The following is a 16,747-nucleotide window of genomic DNA, read 5'->3' as shown; positions in this document are numbered from 1 at the left end:
TCCTTAGTTGGGGCATGTGGTGGGGGGGCAAGGGAGCAACCAATTGATGCTTTTCTCTCTCCCCCACCTTTCCTCTCTCAAAAAAAAAAATCAATAAAAACACTTGCTCGGTGAGGATTTTTTAAAATAATAAAAAATAAAGTATAATTACCTTCAAAACCAGTGATCCGCAGAAGAGAAGCGAGGATGTGGGCTCCAGAGAAGGGCCTGGCGAGGAGCCAGGGGAGCCTGGGAGCCAGAGAGCTTGCTGGTGGCCATTGGTTGGAAAGGAAAGATTCTAGAAAGCGTGAGCTAGGTCCCGGTAGGAGGGAGTCTCAATGCGGGGCTCTAGACTAGACAAGTGACTCCCCTTCTCAGAGTCCCTGCTGCCTTATCTGTAAAATGGGAACGATGTCGGCACTTCCCCAGGGGCTGTTGGGAGGAGAAGAAGTGATCGTGTCTGGAGAGTGCTTAGCCAGTGCTAAGGTCCCCTCTCCCTCACCGTCCCCACAGAAGGTGCACAGGCCCTTTGAAATAACTCTACTGCTTTTCACTAAAGAGCAATAGACTCGGGGCAGCAAAATTGACAAACGGGAAATTTGTGATAAAGGCTCCAGAGCACGTGCAAAGCCTTTATGGCCCCACCCCACCCACTGGGTCCTGACTATCTTACGGAATGGGGGGCAGTTCCCTGTGCTCCTGTTGTTCCCAAGAGGGGGAGAGCAGGGCTCAGCCGCGGAGGAGGACCACAGCCAGGTCCTTCCTCCAGCCCCTGTGCTTACCTCAACTTACCTCTCACCCCAGGCACGATTACTGGTTCATTCAGCCACTCAGGGACTTAGCAAGTATTCAGTGAGGCCTACTGAATAGCAGGCACGGGTGTAAGCCTGGGGCTATTCCTCCCTCAAGAGACTGTGATAAGGAGCTGGTCCTTGTCTCCTCATGTTTCTTTCACTCATCCATGTGACAAAGCCTTACTTCCTCGGGGCCGAGTGTATGCCGGGCCCCAGGCTACTGTCTAGGGACTTAGAAATGAACACAGAGACACAGACCCTGCCCCTGTGGGCCTTAAGGTCCAGCAGGAAGACAAACACTAACAATGATTGAGATAAGTGCCATGGCAAGGTCACAAAGAGGGATCCCCTCTCCTAGCTTGGGCAGGACCAGAAGGTACAAGAAGGTTGCCCAGAAGGAGTGGCATTAGAACCAGGCTGTGTGTTCTGGGACCTTGGTGCCCCATCAGCTGTCTGCTCCACTGGCCCAAGTCACCCATAGGGACCCTCGCTGCGTTCTTCAGCCTCGGAGCTTGGTGTCCAGCCTTAACCCTCTTCCTGCCAAGGCCCCCACTGCAGGGACTGCTGACCGTGGGGCCTCAGCCCTCAGTCGCTGAAAGGGAGACCCCCCTTCCCCACCGCATCCCTCCTCTTGGTCTGAGGACTCTCCATTTCCCCTCCAGCATTCCCTGCTTCTAAGCACTTCTTCACCCCTTACCTTCCCAGGGTCAACCCAGTTTGGTTTCATTCTCCTCAGTGTGGCTGAAGTACAAATGTGCTGCTTTTCCTCCCTCTTCAGGAGAGAGTGTACGAAACTGCCCCGCCTTTAAAAACACAAACTGGGCTGTTTCCGGGGCTGGCAGGGGACAGGAGATGCTTCCGTGCCTGGTGTTTCCCTTAGTAACTCAGACAGTCACTTGTCCGAGGACAGGCACTGTTCTACCAGCTTTGTGTGCATTATTTCATGCACTGCTCATCGCAGCCCTGGGAGTGGATGATATACAATCCTTCCCCTTTGGCAGCTGAGAAAACAGAAGCTGAGCTGGTCCTGGTATTATTGAATTGGAATCTAAGTTTATTTATTTCCAGAGCCCAACTCCTAGCTCTAAAGTATGCAGAGGAGTAAAAGATTCAGCCACAGAAGGGTCAAGCCCTTTCCAACCCATTGAAGGAGTTTGGTTCTAATCCTGAGGCGGGTGGAATGCAATTACTGGGTTTTACAGTGAGGGGATCAGACCAGATTTGCATGTTGATGGTTCACACTGGCTGCAGTTTGGAGATGGGCTACTCTTTGAATTTCTTCATATTTCTCTGGTACCTCCTATGCCAACCCACATCAAGCCTTCCTTTCTCCCGTCCATAATTCTTCCATTTTTCCCTCCAGTTGGAAGGACTGGAGCTTTGTGGACAAAGATGAGAAGGCCCGTCTGCAGCACGAGGTCGCTGAGGAAGGCGAGTTCTGGTGAGTCCAGGATCAAGAAGGACCCCAAAGGGTACGGGATGGGGCAGGAGCTGAAATCCCAAACCTCAATTCCCTGACAGAGGCCGTCAGATTCCAGCCCTTGGGAGATCTGGGCCCTGTTCTCCTCCAGCTGGAGGCCCAGCAAGGATGAGGTTCTGAGAGGAGCTACCAGGCTAGGTCAATGTGATGACTGAGCCTGGGGCCAGGCCAGCGTCACGTGGCTCCTGCCTCACCTGTGCCCCTCCACCACGCATGCTGCTCCAGACACTTGCTCCCCAGCCTTCGCAGAGCTGTTTTCTGAGCCTAGGAAGCTCTACTGACTCTGCTCACCCAATGCCCTCACCTGCACACGGATCACTTCTACTCAGCCTTCCAAGTCTCAGCTGACAGGGAACTTTCTTCAGGAACCCCTTGTCTTCTTAGGAATGGAATGAATTTATTTGTCATGCTCATCACCCTCAAAATGGTTTGCTTAATGGTTCTTTCCTAACTCTCTCTTGTAACCAGCCTGGTGCCTGGGCCCCAGTGAGGGTCACACAGTACGTTTTTGGAGAACTGAGTTGCTGCGAGCTCTCCCATGAAGGACACATGAGTCTGAGTCATTATTGAAAGAGATGACCGTTTGGGGTGGATACACCGGAATGGGCGGTGTTTACCCTAAAAAGGGGTGGACAGGGTCCTTTCTGGGACTGTGACCAAGTTCTACTGGACCGTTTTATTGGGCTGTGTTAGCCCAGGAATCTTACCTTTCCAAGCCTCCATATGGGTCTCTCTCTTCTTCCTCCCTCTCAGGATGTCCTACGACGATTTCGTCTACCATTTCACAAAGCTGGAGATCTGCAACCTCACAGCTGATGCCCTGGAGTCCGACAAGCTTCAGACCTGGACGGTGTCCGTGAATGAGGGCCGCTGGGTGAGGGGCTGCTCCGCTGGCGGCTGCCGCAACTTCCCAGGTGGGAGCAGCTCTGCCCGGGGGAAGGGTCCGAGCAGAACAAGCTCCAGGGAGAATAATATTAACTCGCATTTGCCGAGCTGCTAAGCCCCAGACGTACATTATCTTATGAAGCCCTTCCTATTTTACTGGGAAGGGAAGGGAACTGCCATGCTGAGGAGTTTGCCATAGGGGGTTGGGAACAACCTTTAAACAGGACATTGTGTCAGAATAATACAATACATTGTGCTCATACTGCTGAGAATGGGACTAGAGGGTCCCGTTAGCAACTACTGCAATGGTTCAAATCAGAAACAATGAACTCCTAGGCCAAGTCAGGGGCAGCAGAGGTGCAGGGAAGAGGGCGTAGGGGAGAAGAGGTTGGGTAATGTGGGGAAGGAAGAATGACGAAGGACTTCAAGATTCCCAGCTTGGGGCATGAGCGAATGGTGTCAGTATCGCAATATATAAGAAACACAAGAGGAAAACATGGGTGTGTCATTTGTTTTTGGTGGGGTTGATTGTGGGCTTGTAGGGAGGGGAGTTTAGTTTGGGACATGGAAAGTGTGAGTACAATATCCAGTGAAGACTTGTATAGAGCCGAAACCGGTTTGGCTCAGTAGATAGAGCGTCGGCCTGCGGACTCAAGGGTCCCAGGTTCGATTCCGGTCAAGGGCATGTACCTTGGTTGCGGGCACATCCCCAGTAGGGGGTGTGCAAGAGGCAGCTGATCGATGTTTCTCTCTCATCGATGTTTCTAACTCTCTGTCCCTCTCTCTTCCTCTCTGTAAAAAATCAATAAAATATATTTAAAAAAAAAAAAAAGACTTGTATAGAGAGCTGAACGCATGGACAGAGTGCTACTCAGTATGTATTTGTAGAGGGAGGGAAGGAAGGAGTCCAAAGAGAGATGGAGGCTGGGACCTATGGCTCAGGCACCATCAGTGTGTGGAGGGCAGTGAGAAAGTGAGAGTGGATAGGACAGCCTAGGACAGTGATGGGCAACCTTTTGAGCTTGGTGTGTCAAACTTCGCCAAAAAACTGAGCATAACTCGGGTAGTGTGTCACTTTGAGGAAAAAACATTATTTCGCAAATGTTTCATCCTCAGGAGCAGCAAATGTTTCATCCTCAGCATGCGGCCGCCTCAGCGGCCGTGTGTCATCAGAAATGGCTACACGTGTCAGTGCTGACACGCGTGTCATAGGTTCGCCATCACTGGCCTAGGGGCACAACGGTGAGCTGAGAGAACAGGTCTAGGACCACATCCCAGGAACCAGCGACATTAAAGGGACAGGCGAGCAAAGCAAAGCCATCAGCAAAGACTGAGAATGGAAGTGCAGAGAGGAAGGAGGAGGCACACAGCCAGTCAGGGCAGCTCCATCTGTAAAAAGTATAGGTTAGCCCTAACTGGTTTGGCTCAGTGGATAGAGCATCGGCCTGCGGACTCAAGGATCCCAGGTTTGATTCCGGTCAAGGGCATGTACCTTGGTTGCGGGCACATCCCCAGTAAGGGAGTGTGCAGGAGGCAGCTGATCGATGTTTCTCTCTAATCGATGTTTCTGGCTCTCTATCCCTCTCCCTTCCTCTCTGTAAAAAATCAATAAAATATATATATTTTTAAAAAGTATAGGTTACCAGCCCCCCCACCCCCACCCCCACCCCCATAATAGACCAATGCTGATCATTCCTTCACATTTATTGAGCACCTAGATGTGGGAGACAAACAGGTTCCCTCTGTCTCGTTTCCCCCCTGCCCTTTCTCCAAGAGGCAGATCTGAATGCATGTTTTCTTTCTGGGCCCAGACACGTTCTGGACCAACCCGCAGTACCGCCTGAAGCTCCTGGAGGAGGACGATGACCCCGAGGACTCAGAGGTGATCTGCAGCTTCCTGGTGGCCCTGATGCAGAAGAACCGGCGGAAGGACCGGAAGCTGGGGGCCAACCTCTTCACCATCGGCTTCGCCATTTACGAGGTAGGACCAGCTTCAGCCCAAGAAACACACCTTCTCGGGGGGAGGCTCTCAGGGCTTACAGAGAGGTCCTCCGCTTCCCTGACACTCAGCGACCCTCAGAACTCCGGGCATCGGGCCCACTGCGTCAGAACCGCTTATGTGTTTGTAAGGAGTGGATAAAACCAGGGTGGGGGAGGGAGGGTGGGGCCGGGGCTGGCCATGGGGAGTCAGACTTAGGTATTCGCTCTACAGTTGCTAGTGTTCCCTTCCGACATGCTTTTCGTCTCCATTCAGATCTGAGATCCACAGAATCTGAGTGTCTTCTTTCTCTGTTTCTCCTCAAGGTTCCCAAAGAGGTATAGAAGGGGCAGCGCCAGCAGCTGTGGGCAGCACTACCTGGGGCCTGAGTCTGTCTGTGGCACCTCGGGAAGCTTCCTGGTGGGGGTTGTGGGCAGGACTCTGACAGGAGAGGGCCTCGCCTGCGTCCCTCAGCTCCAGAGCAGGGCCCTGACCTCCTGACGACCACCCTCACGCTGTGGCCTCCCCTCAGAGACTGTCACACACATGCTTTCACACATTCAGAGTCCCTTGTTCACACTCATACACACGCTTGCTCACATACACATTCATACTCACACAATTACACGCTCGCCCATAGTCACACAGACACATTCTAAGGGGGACTGCCTCTTTGGGATGGAGGAGTTGCCTCCCTCAGACCCCAGCTAAGGGCCCTCCTGCCTCCCGGGGTCCTTCCCTGGCCTGGAGGCAATTGGAGTTGCCCAGCAGCACTTCTGGTAAGTGACCCTGAGGGCGGGTATGATAGACTTGACCTTCTGAATCACAACAGAAGAAGAAGAGGAAACGGGGTAGGGAGCTCCAGGGGCACTGAGCTATTTGCGACCTTGGGAATCGGAGGTAGACAGGTCCTGACTGTGAACTGGGTGACCAGGGAGGCGGGAAGAGAGCCCCGGAGGGGACTGTTGCCGGACAGGGCATCCCTCCCTCCGAGGGGCTCAGGGTGGCTCTTCTCTCCCGCAGATGCATGGGAACAAGCAGCACCTGCAGAAGGACTTCTTCCTGTACAACGCCTCCAAGGCCAGGAGCAAAACCTACATCAACATGCGCGAGGTGTCCGAGCGCTTCCGCCTGCCTCCCAGCGAGTACGTCATCGTGCCCTCCACCTACGAGCCCCACCAGGAGGGAGAATTCATCCTCCGGGTCTTCTCTGAGAAGAGGAACCTCTCTGAGTGAGTCCTAGCCCGCTTTCCACCCTGCCCTACAGGCCCACCTGGCCCTTCCCAGAGCCGGAGGCTGGAGGCAGCTGGACCTGTCTCCACCAGGCGTCCCCGCACAGGCTGGCCAGGCTGCACCTCGTCCTCCGCTTCTGAGCCACCGGCCACAACTTCCCTATTCATTCATTCATTCAGTCAGTCAGTCAGTCAGTCAGTCAGTCATCCCACAGACAGGGAGGATAGAGCAGTGAATTGAACAGAAATAAATCCCTGCCCTCATGGAGATTAATATTCTAGCATAGGACCACAATGTATAGGAAAAAATACACACACAAACACACACACACACACACACACACACTGAATGGCCAGATTATTATGATCTCTGAACGCATAATAATCTGGCCACTCAGTGTATATCCTATATAACAAAAGGCTAATATGCAAATTGTCCCTTGACCAGGAGTTCAACCAGCAGGCAGGCCGGCCAACTGCCCATGTCCCCTCCCCCTGGCCAGGCTGGCCGGACCCCCACCCATGCATGAATTCATGCACCGGGCCTCTAATATATATATATACTGAGTGGCCAGATTATTATGCATTCAGAGATCATAATAATCTGGCCACTCAGTGTTTGTGTGTGTATATGTGTGTGTGTGTGTGTGTGTGTGTGTGTGTTTGTGTGTGTGTATATATAGTTTGTTAGAGTTTGGTAAGTGATAAGGAGAGAAAATAAAGTCGGAGGTGTTGGGGTGATTGAACTTGTAGGTAGGGTAACCAAGGAAGCCAGCAAGGCCACATGCTGCCCTCTTGGCCACCACAGATGTGTTCCTGGGCCCTGCCACTCTGGTCTTTGTCCCTGAAAGAAGCAGAAGGTCTATGAGCAGGTGGCTGGGTCATGCCTTTGGGGAGCTCTAGGCAAAGCCAGTGAGAACCCGTGTGTCTGCACTTGGCTGCTAGGGATGGCGCCTACATGGCACTGGTTCCTGGGGTGGGGGGTGTTAGTGCCGGGGCTTCTCTTGAGCTCAGTACTGACTTAGCTCTGAGAAGTCATGTGACCTGAGCAAATCCTCTCTGTGCTTCCTACTTGCTCCTGGTGACACCGAGCCCCCATGTTTGTGTTCCTCACAGGGATGTTGAAAATACAATCTCCGTGGACCGGCCAGTGGTGAGTGGTTTAGCTCCTACATGCGGGAAGGTCCAGGGGACAGCTGGGCGGCAGAGGGGAGAGTGGGTATTGGCAGAGGGAGATGGGAGTCTGGGGTGTGTGCCGCGATCACCCTGTCTTACTGCAACTTCTGTTTGGCATGACCAGATGGAATGGATGGGCCTTGTGGTCCCGGGGCTATTTCGTCAGTCCAGGGGCTGGGAAGCAGGGAAGAGAGTCCTATGAGGGAGAGGCAGTTTGAACCATTAAAGGGGGGGGGAGGGATCAAAGCCACAGGAAGCGATGATAAGAGCAGCAGCTAATACTGGATCATGAGGCACAAGCTCACAAAGAGAAAAAGGACACAGCTCTGCAGTCAGCGTCAAACCTGGGCCCGGTACCCGGACAATTACATAAACTCTCCAAGTCCATTTCCTACTCTTTAAAATGGCTGCCTGGCCAGGCTTTTGTCAGGTTTGAATCAACGAGATCATGTCTGGGAGGTGTCTGGCGCGGCACGGGCCCTCAAATGGTGGTTGTTACTCGTGGGTTATCTACTTCACCGGGGACTTCTCACGGGTGTCCTCTCACTTGATCCTCGCAAGGTTTCTGAGATGTAATAAGGTTATTACCCCTGGTTTTCAAGTAAGGAAGTGGAGATTCAGTGAAGTTAAAAGAGCTCTTACGTAAGCTAAGCCAGGCTCACAGCCAGAGTCTCTGAAGGCACTCTCTCCCCGACGCCATGCTGAGACCGGCCCTCGGGTGTGAGGCCTAGAGTTAGCACCGACTTAGTGTATATTGGGGTCTCCTTGTGTTGAGGAGTCTGTGGCTGCCTTGGGCCTTTGGGTCCTGGTTAGTAAGTAGTCCCTTGTGCTCTGTGGGTGTATCCTGGGCCAATCAGAAGACAGCAAAAGCCCCACTGAACTGTCAGCTGGGGCATGACATCCGTGGTCCTAATCCTGACCCTGTCCCAGGGCCAGATCTCCAAGTGCCTGCTGGATGATCGCAGACGTTGTTTTTAGTATTAATGCGCTTGGTGCTATTCTTAGCCTCTGGACGTTGGTCAGCATGTACAGTGTTTATCAGCAGTTGCAAACCCGAAAGCTCATGGGAGCTGGCATGTCGCCCAACTGAGCAGAGCAAGCAGGTGTAGGGTGCTGGTGTCCCCACAGTGGCCTGCAGCTCGGAGCTGACCCTGGCTCCGGTGTTGGAGGGCTGACTGGCGTGGTGGCGCCCGTGGCGTCCGGGAGGGTGCCGAGCAGCTGCTCTCCCAGATGGGTGCCACAGGGGGCAGGTCCATGCAGGCTGCCTGACCTAACTTTACAAAAGAAGCCGCAAACCTGGATTTCCAACCAGTCTCCCTATGTTAACTATTTGCTTAAAAAACAAACAAACAACAACAACAAAACCCCAAACTCTATAAATCCAACAAAATTCATTTGGGGGCCAGTTTGGGTTAGCTACCTTTTCGGTGTTTTAGTCATCAACTTCATTAAAAGGTACATTAGGCAGAGCCTCCCTTTCCTCAGCAGCTCCAGTCTCGGGGCTGGAGAAGCCTCCTCTCCCTTCGCCCTCCAGGACCCTTTTGGCTCCATGCGACCTGGATTCCTAGGCCCCAGAACCCACCCCAAGTTCAGAACCAGGTCACAGGAAGCCAAGGGCCAGTGGATTCTCTGGAAACTTGCTTCTCACTTAATCTGCATGTACTGTTTTCTTTCCTCGTGCAGAAAAAGAAAAAACCCAAGGTGGGTGTGACAGGGTGAGTGGGCCGACAGCACGGAGTTTCTGTGCCTGCGTGTGTGAGCGCCCGAGCACCAGCCGCGCCTCTTCCCCTGCTGCCCCCTCCTCCTTCCCCGCTGCAGCTCTGGGTGCAGAACAGTGAGGGCTATCACTTGCCCAGTGAAGGCTGAGGCCCAGGCACTCTCCCAGGTGCTTTCTGTGGATAAACTCAGTCCTTAACAACCCTGTGAGAGTGGTGCTGTCATCCCCTTTTCAGAGGAAGAAACGGTACAGACAGACTGACTAACTTACCCAAGGCCACAGAGCCAGTCCGCGGCAGCCAGCACGTGGAGGCAGATGCAGAGTCTGCGCTCTGAACCAGCCATGCTATGCTGCCTGCCTCTCACGTGAGGGAGGCAGAGGGTGGTCAGCCAGTGACAATGGGCCTGGCATGCGGCTCTTGCAGAAACCAAAAGGAGCAGCCCATCGCTCACAGAAGTGGGCTCAGCAATGCTAAGCAAGGCTTGATTCTTTGGGGGAATGACAACAGGCTCCATCCCTCAGGTACAGTGAGATAATGGGAGGGTTCCCATGGAGAGTGAGGGTCTCGGATGCCAGCTGCCTGCTCTGTACACAGGACAGCTCCTTCTCCCTCCCCTCTTTTTCCTGCCTGCTCCCCACTTCTTTTTTTCTCAGCTTCTGGGGAGGGGTGGGAGAGGGTATCTAGCAGGGCTACGTCACTGCCAGGGCCCTCATTCAAGGGGAAGCCTGCTTCTAGACAGTGACCTCTCACTCTGAACCTAGGCCCCTCTAAGTCATGGGTCCTGGGAGGCTCTACGTGCTGCCTGTGTCCATGGCAAAGGGCAAAGCGGGGAGAGCCTCCACCCGCACAGCCCCAGAGGAGCTGCTCAACCTCACTGGCGTACGGGGGGAAGGAACGAGAGCTACCTACCTGGGCCACTGTCCCTCCTGGGGTCTTGGGGCGTCACCCTGACTCACCAGGGCCTCCGATGGCCCCTCCTGGGTTTCCTGGTTAATATCACTCTGCTGTAAGGACACCACTGCTAACGGTGACCGTGGGGCTAAGAGCATCTCAAGGGCCTCAGACGAAAGCTTTCATTCCGCCTGTGACCAGGGACCGTTTCCGTTGTGTACTTTTGGAACTTGAATTCACAGTTGTTTATCAACGCAAACTCCCCCTACCCCATCCTTGTTCCATTCATCCCATAACTTCCCCTGGGCTCCAGGGCAGTAATGCCTCTGATAGAATTTTGGTTTGACTGCCCAGAGTACCATCCAGAAATGACGGGCCTTTGGACATCCTTGAGCAATAGCCACAGGTCATTAGACAATGCTTGGGGCTGGTGTTTATGATCCGCCTTAGGGGTCCTCCAAGGAATGGTGCTGGTGCAGAGCAGAGCTGGCATTCATCAAGCACCTGCCACGCATTAGGCAAAGAGTTTTCAATCACAGCAGCATCTACACAGTAGGTGCTGTCACTATTCCTTTTACAAGTGAGGGTAAAGAGTCAGAGAAGTGAAGCCACTTGCCCAAGGACACGTAACTGATGAGGGGGAAATGGAACTGGAAATCACATCTGTCTGCTCCAAAGCCCATGTGTCCTGCTCTCGCCTCTCTTTAGTGCAGGCCCCTTACACGCCAAAGCCTGTGCCATCCAGATACACACTTGGGCCTGGAGATATGGGCCTGGCATGGCCACACATCCCCCTCAGACGGACTCCCCGTGCTCTGGGATCCCCACACACTTCAGTTGCTTGGGCAAGACCCTTTGCTTAAAAGGCAGAGCAAGCCAGGGCCACTGGGGCCCCGCTAGGAGCCAAAGCTGGGGGAGGGGGCGGGGCTGGGTCCCTAGGTTTGTCCGTTCTTGCTGTCCTAGATGAACAGCATGGGAAGGCGGGTGGGATGCATAGACCAGTCGGGTTCCTGTCCTGCTCCTGTTCGCCCCCTTGCTCTCTGCACTGCAGCCACGGGTCCGACCTGCTAGCCTTCCCCTGCTTCTCCTGCCGGGTGCACGGCACCGGCCAGCATGACGCAGCACGCAGCTGCTTGCCACCCTTCACGTAACGTCTTCGCTTGCATGAGCATGTCTTGAAAATATCCCTTATATTTGTGTAGCATCTTAAATGTTTTGCAGCCCACTTTTACATTCAGTATCTCGTGTGACCCCCATAAGAGCCCCATGAGAAGTGTAAGGCAGGATTCGTTGTGCATATAATGGATCAGTAAACTGAAGCCCGCGAGGGTATTTCTCATACGTGATGGCCAGCCCCGCGTCCTAACCGCTCACCCACTGGCGACGCCACTGGTCAGAGTCCTTCTTCAATTTGTCCCCTGCAGAGTCCTCGCGGCTCCTTGGAGGTGCCTCCTTAACTGCCCTGACGGTGTAGGGGCACCGAGGGAATAGAGCTCTGCCCTCCTCATCAAGCGGAGATGCTCTGGTTTTGTTTTGTTTTAGAAGCTCTGTTGTTAATGACTCTACATACACTGGGCTCCTGGGGAAATTTAATTTGAACAATGTTCCCATCTGCGGGGGAGGGAAGTCTACACAGTATTTGAAAACCACTGCACTAGATCACGTCGCTTTTAGCCGTCTTAGCATTTTCACATGTGCTCACTACCTTGTTTAACCCTCATACCTTTATCATGAGGAGCTAAGGACTTGAGGTCCAGAGGGACTTAGCATCTTCCCCACAGCTGGTTAGTGGCCGAAATAGAGCTCGAAGTGAGTGAGGTTCAGGAGCTCCTGCCTGCTCTTTCCCTCTTCGCTGGACCGGCTGCTCCAGGAGGCGGTTGCCCCACCGGTCTCCTCAGCCTGTAACCCTTGCTTCCTTCCTGCCCCTCCCCCCACCCTCCCCTCCAGCCGATCATCTTCGTTTCGGACAGAGCAAACAGCAACAAGGAACTGAGTGTGGACCAGGAAGCAGAGGAGGGCAAAGACAAAACGGGTCCCGATAAGCAAGAGAAAGCCCCACAGGTTCTGGGCATGTGGCATGAATGGGGTGGCCAGCACACACCGGGGTCTTCTATGCTTTTGGGGTGCTCGAGCTGGAGGGGACCAAGGGTGGGGTGTCTCTTTAACATCTAGAGGTTGGATTTATCTCACCTTTTTCTCTCACCAAGTTCTTCTAAAACTTGGGTTGCTGTCGTGGGGGTTGGCAGCCACATCCAGGGAGTCCGAGGCCTGGGAAGGACAGGCTGAGCTCCCTGCTGGGCCCTGTCCAGCAGGACGATGAGGGAAGGGACAGCAAAGCCTGAGACAGAACAGCTCCTGTTTCCTGGTGTCCTCGAGCTCGTAACCAGGGGGGACAGTAGCAGAAAAGGGCTGACATGAGCAATGGAGTCCTCCAGAGCCAAGGGGAGGGTTGGCCTAGAGTGGGGAGAAGCGTCATCTAATGGTTAGTGGAGGTGGGGCTAAGGGGCAAAGGCCCATAGACCAATCCAGGGCCACCTCCTCTATGGGGGGTGCCACACAACGGAGTGGAGGAGGGGGGAGGGGCCCCGTGAGGACTTGGCCTTGATGACAGAGGCAGCTGGGAGATGTCAGAATGGTCTGGGCCCTTTTGTCCTGCTGGGGCTCATTTGGATGGTCAGGCTCACAACAGTGGAGAGGCTCTAGCTGGTGGGGACGGGGAAAGGGACCACGGGGCTGTCTGCATGTCTGCCCGGCTAAGGCACCTCCTGTCCGGGTGGCAGGGCTGGGAGGTATGGAGTGAAGGCTCGCTGGCACCTACATGGTTCTCACTCCTGCTCACGAGGTTTGACCGGGAAGGAGCATTGCCCGGACGCAGCTCCTGCTGCCCCTCGGGCTGTTGTAGGCACCCTGGCTCCTTCGGGCCGGAAGAGACTTTCCTCAGGGTCTGTCCACCCCCCACCCCTGTGAGCCACTTTGCCTTGTGCTTCCACAGCCACGGCCTGGCAACACCGACCAGGAAACCGAAGAGCAGCAGCACTTCCAGAACATTTTCAAGCAAATAGCGGGTGATGTGAGTACCTGCCACTCCCACTCCCACTCCCACTCCTCCCCTTGAGGAACTGCTCACACGACCAGTGACTTCATCCTCATTCAGTAGAGGTCATTTTGGTGGAAACGGGGGGTATGTGTGGGTAGTACCGAAACCCTCAAGTCAAGTCCTGGAGTTTTGGACCAACGCACCCATGGGGTGGCTGAGGCCTTTTGGCTGAGCTGCCCACTGCAGTCTTGACAGCCCAGGGTGCAATGTCTGATCCCACAGAGAAGCCCCCGCTTCCCTGCGGCAGTAGCACTGACAGGGGCTGTACAGACAGGGGCAGCGGGGGCTCCTGTGGCAAAGCCTCTGCCCAGCAGCTCTGTTCTCTTGAACGTGACTCCCGCCCCCCACCCCCTTCCTCCTCAGGACATGGAGGTCTGTGCAGATGAGCTCAAGAATATCCTGAACTCAGTTTTGAACAAACGTGAGTGGCTCAAGCTGTCTGTGCGGGATGGTGGGCAGGTGTGTGTGTGTTATCTGAAAGTAGTTCCTCTTCTCCATGCCTCCCAGACAAGGACCTGAAGACACAAGGGTTCACGCTGGAGTCCTGCCGTAGCATGATTGCTCTCATGGACGTATCCTTCCTGCCACCCTTCCCAGCCCTCAGGGGGCCAGGGCAACAATGAGGGGTGCCCAGTCAGGCAGAGGGGCCCAAAATCGCACCCAAGGAAAGGCTTAGGGAGGTCCTGAGTCAGAACCTCCCGGCTGCTGGTCTGAAAGGGGCTATTGGAGGAGGTACACGTTGGGAAGGCCACTGGTTGTGACCAGCCCCTGGCCCCTGCTCTTACCTCAGGCTGGGATTCTGCCTGGGCCCTGGCCAAGCAAAAGTGGTCCTTAGGAGGCAGGTTCCCTGGGTCATACACACTACCTTTGATTGGGGAGGTTTGGAGGGGAGGGTTAAATACCAGGACAGGGCATTAATACAGGACAGTGGCTAGGATATCCTGGGCAGAGCCTTCCTATGGGGCTACCTTCCCTGCAGAGCCTTCTAGAAACCCCCCTCCCAATCCCAGAGGATTCTGCTGTGTGCACCCTGTAGCCCTGACCTTCCTCCAGACAGATGGCTCTGGGAGGCTGAACTTGCAAGAGTTCCATCACCTCTGGAAGAAGATCAAAGCCTGGCAGGTGGGGAGAGGGAACCAAGTGTGGGAGTGAAGGAGGAGGTTGAGTCTGGGGTTTAGTGTGTAACCACTGACCTCAAATCTGCTGCTGCCAGAAAATTTTCAAGCACTACGACACAGACCAATCAGGCACCATCAACAGCTACGAGATGCGAAATGCAGTCAACGATGCAGGTGCTGGGAAAGGGGGGCGGGGGGGGGGCGGTGGCTGGGGATATGGACTGGAGCTGGTGGGAGCAGGAATGGGAAGAGAGGACTAGGCCGCTGGGCCCCACTGGAGAAAGGGCTTCTCATGTTCCTTTCCCAAGAGGAGGGACAACAGAATGCAGGCCTAAGGACTGCAGCTCTACTTCCTCCTCTCAAGTGCTCCCCCCACAGGATTCCACCTCAACAGCCAGCTCTACGACATCATCACCATGAGGTACGCAGACAAATACATGAACATCGACTTCGACAGTTTCATCTGCTGCTTCGTCAGGCTGGAGGGCATGTTCAGTAAGTGGGGGCTGCCAGCCCGCCTCCTGTGCCCTTCTGCCCCCTCCCGCAGTGAGAGCTGTGGCAGTAGGAATCTCAGCCTGATCATCCCGTCTACTCTGTCCGGGATGAACAGAGGGGAAGGCCCTCTTTAGGCTCAGAATGGGCTGGCAAAGGGAGGGCGGGCTACAGGTGACACTCTGCCTGGCAGAACATGGTCCTCTTAAGTCACAGTAGAGGGAGAGCGAGCCTGTGGCCTCTGGCCTGTATTCCTTCTTCCACACAGGAGCTTTCAATGCATTTGACAAGGACGGAAACGGCATCATCCAACTCAACGTTCTAGAGGTAAAGCCTGCAAGAAGCAGCACACTCGCCTTGTACCTTAAAGCTCAAGGTGGAGTCCATGAGGCAGACTGACCCAGTGTGCTCCTCACTTCCCAGGGGTGTGGAAGGATGGGGGAGGAGAGGAACAGAAAGGGAAGCACAGAGGGGAATGTGGCTCATGGGGAATGTACACACCAAAGGGTCCTCAATCCTAAAATGACTTTATGCTGGAAAACATGTACCTTCCCAGGAGAGATCTGGGGGGAGGCTGCTGCTGCTTCCTATAAAATGTGCCCAGGGTGAGCCTTTCCCCTACCCTGTGAGACCCCTCGGGCTGGACTCTCTTCTTCTTTGCATTCTGATCTTGGGACTTCCTCTTTCAGTGGCTGCAGCTCACCATGTATGCCTGAACCAAGCTGGCCTCAGCCAGGGCCGTGCGGGATCACTCAGGATTTGTTTCACCCAATATAGCTAGAACCACTTACCTCAAAGGTTGCGGTAGCTGCCTCCAGGCGCCCCGGCAGGCCTCCAGGCGCCTCATCGGTCTTGTTCCTCCTCGACTTCACTGCCCACTCAGCCTCAGGGCATCTGTCCATTTGTCATGCCCAAACCAACCCTTTCGTTAAGGAACTTTGTCCCTTAACTGGAGGCAAGTGTCTGTCTGCCTCAGCCAGTGGTAGTCCAGCGGAGATTTGCTTGGAACCTGAGCAGCCTCAGCTCTGAAAGCAAATGCTCTCCTTCGCGGCAGTGCCCTGGGCTGTTCACAGAAGCCTTAGCTGATGGCACTCCGTACCTCCTGCGCTGGATCCCTCTACCGCCCACCACACTATCACCAAACAAGCCCTTGGTTCTGGTTATTTCAGGATGGGCCTGCTCTGGAGGAAACTAGCTCAGTGACAGAGAGCTGGAGACTTTGGGTTGTCTGACTCATCAGTTTGGCTGCTTTCTGAAAAGAAGTAGATCTAAATAAAGGCAGGTTCTATTGTGTTTTGTTTTCTCATATTTAGATATCAGCCATGGGCTGAATAGCTTCCAATCTTACATTCACGTATAGAGAGCCCGTTTCATTATACAATAATGAAAAACACATACATACACAAATAAACCCTGAGTCCCACTTTAATCATACCTATTTGAGTTTCTTGAGCATAGAAATCACTCAGATATATAGGAAATGGAGGGGAATGGCTCTTGGTATACAGAACAAGAATAAATGGGTCACCCATAACTGGAGGATCACTTATCTATATATATAAATGCCTAAATGACCATTATGACCGAACGACTCGAACAACCGGAACGACCAGTCGCTATGATGTACACTGACCACCGGGGGGCAGACACTCAACGCAGGAGCTGCCCCCTGGTGGTCAATGCTCTCCCACAGCCAACCTTGCCCTGCTGGCCAACCTCCTGCAGGTGGGTGGCAGTGGACGCGGCCCCTTTCCCAGGAGGGCCTCAGGGCTGGCAGCCAACCTCCCATCCCGTCCCACCCCTCCAACCCCCCACCCCCAGCCAACAGGCCCAATCTGCCATCTGCCTGCCACGGTGGTAGCGCAACGGTGAGGGAAGGAGGAGGGGGCCCCTCCCCCTGGCTGGCA

The 16,747-nt window shown here is 54.3% G+C and overlaps 1 protein-coding gene across 3 annotated transcripts in view; it reads left to right on the top strand.

The window, feature by feature from the left end:
• The window catches only part of CAPN3 (calpain 3), a 43,036-nt gene extending 26,923 nt beyond the window's left edge, over positions 1–16,113 (top strand). The window contains exons 9-24 of one of the 3 annotated variants that reach the window (XM_008143038.3): positions 2,137–2,214; positions 3,007–3,167; positions 4,950–5,119; positions 5,443–5,454; positions 6,140–6,348; positions 7,465–7,501; positions 9,208–9,225; positions 12,081–12,194; positions 13,126–13,203; positions 13,594–13,651; positions 13,738–13,802; positions 14,284–14,352; positions 14,444–14,522; positions 14,727–14,843; positions 15,109–15,167; positions 15,530–16,113. In XM_008143038.3, coding sequence (XP_008141260.1) covers positions 2,137–2,214; positions 3,007–3,167; positions 4,950–5,119; positions 5,443–5,454; positions 6,140–6,348; positions 7,465–7,501; positions 9,208–9,225; positions 12,081–12,194; positions 13,126–13,203; positions 13,594–13,651; positions 13,738–13,802; positions 14,284–14,352; positions 14,444–14,522; positions 14,727–14,843; positions 15,109–15,167; positions 15,530–15,556 — 1,351 coding nt within the window. In that variant the 3' untranslated portion in view covers positions 15,557–16,113. The remainder of the gene's footprint in view (positions 1–2,136; positions 2,215–3,006; positions 3,168–4,949; positions 5,120–5,442; positions 5,455–6,139; positions 6,349–7,464; positions 7,502–9,207; positions 9,226–12,080; positions 12,195–13,125; positions 13,204–13,593; positions 13,652–13,737; positions 13,803–14,283; positions 14,353–14,443; positions 14,523–14,726; positions 14,844–15,108; positions 15,168–15,529) is intronic. The other 2 variants (XM_008143039.3, XM_008143040.3) reach the window with 2 other exon arrangements.
• Positions 16,114–16,747: the final 634 nt, after the last annotated feature.

The sequence above is a fragment of the Eptesicus fuscus genome, chromosome 5 (genome assembly GCF_027574615.1).
Source record: "Eptesicus fuscus isolate TK198812 chromosome 5, DD_ASM_mEF_20220401, whole genome shotgun sequence".
Classification (NCBI taxonomy): Eukaryota; Metazoa; Chordata; class Mammalia; order Chiroptera; family Vespertilionidae; genus Eptesicus; species Eptesicus fuscus.
This window is presented reverse-complemented; position numbering and strand designations above follow the sequence as displayed.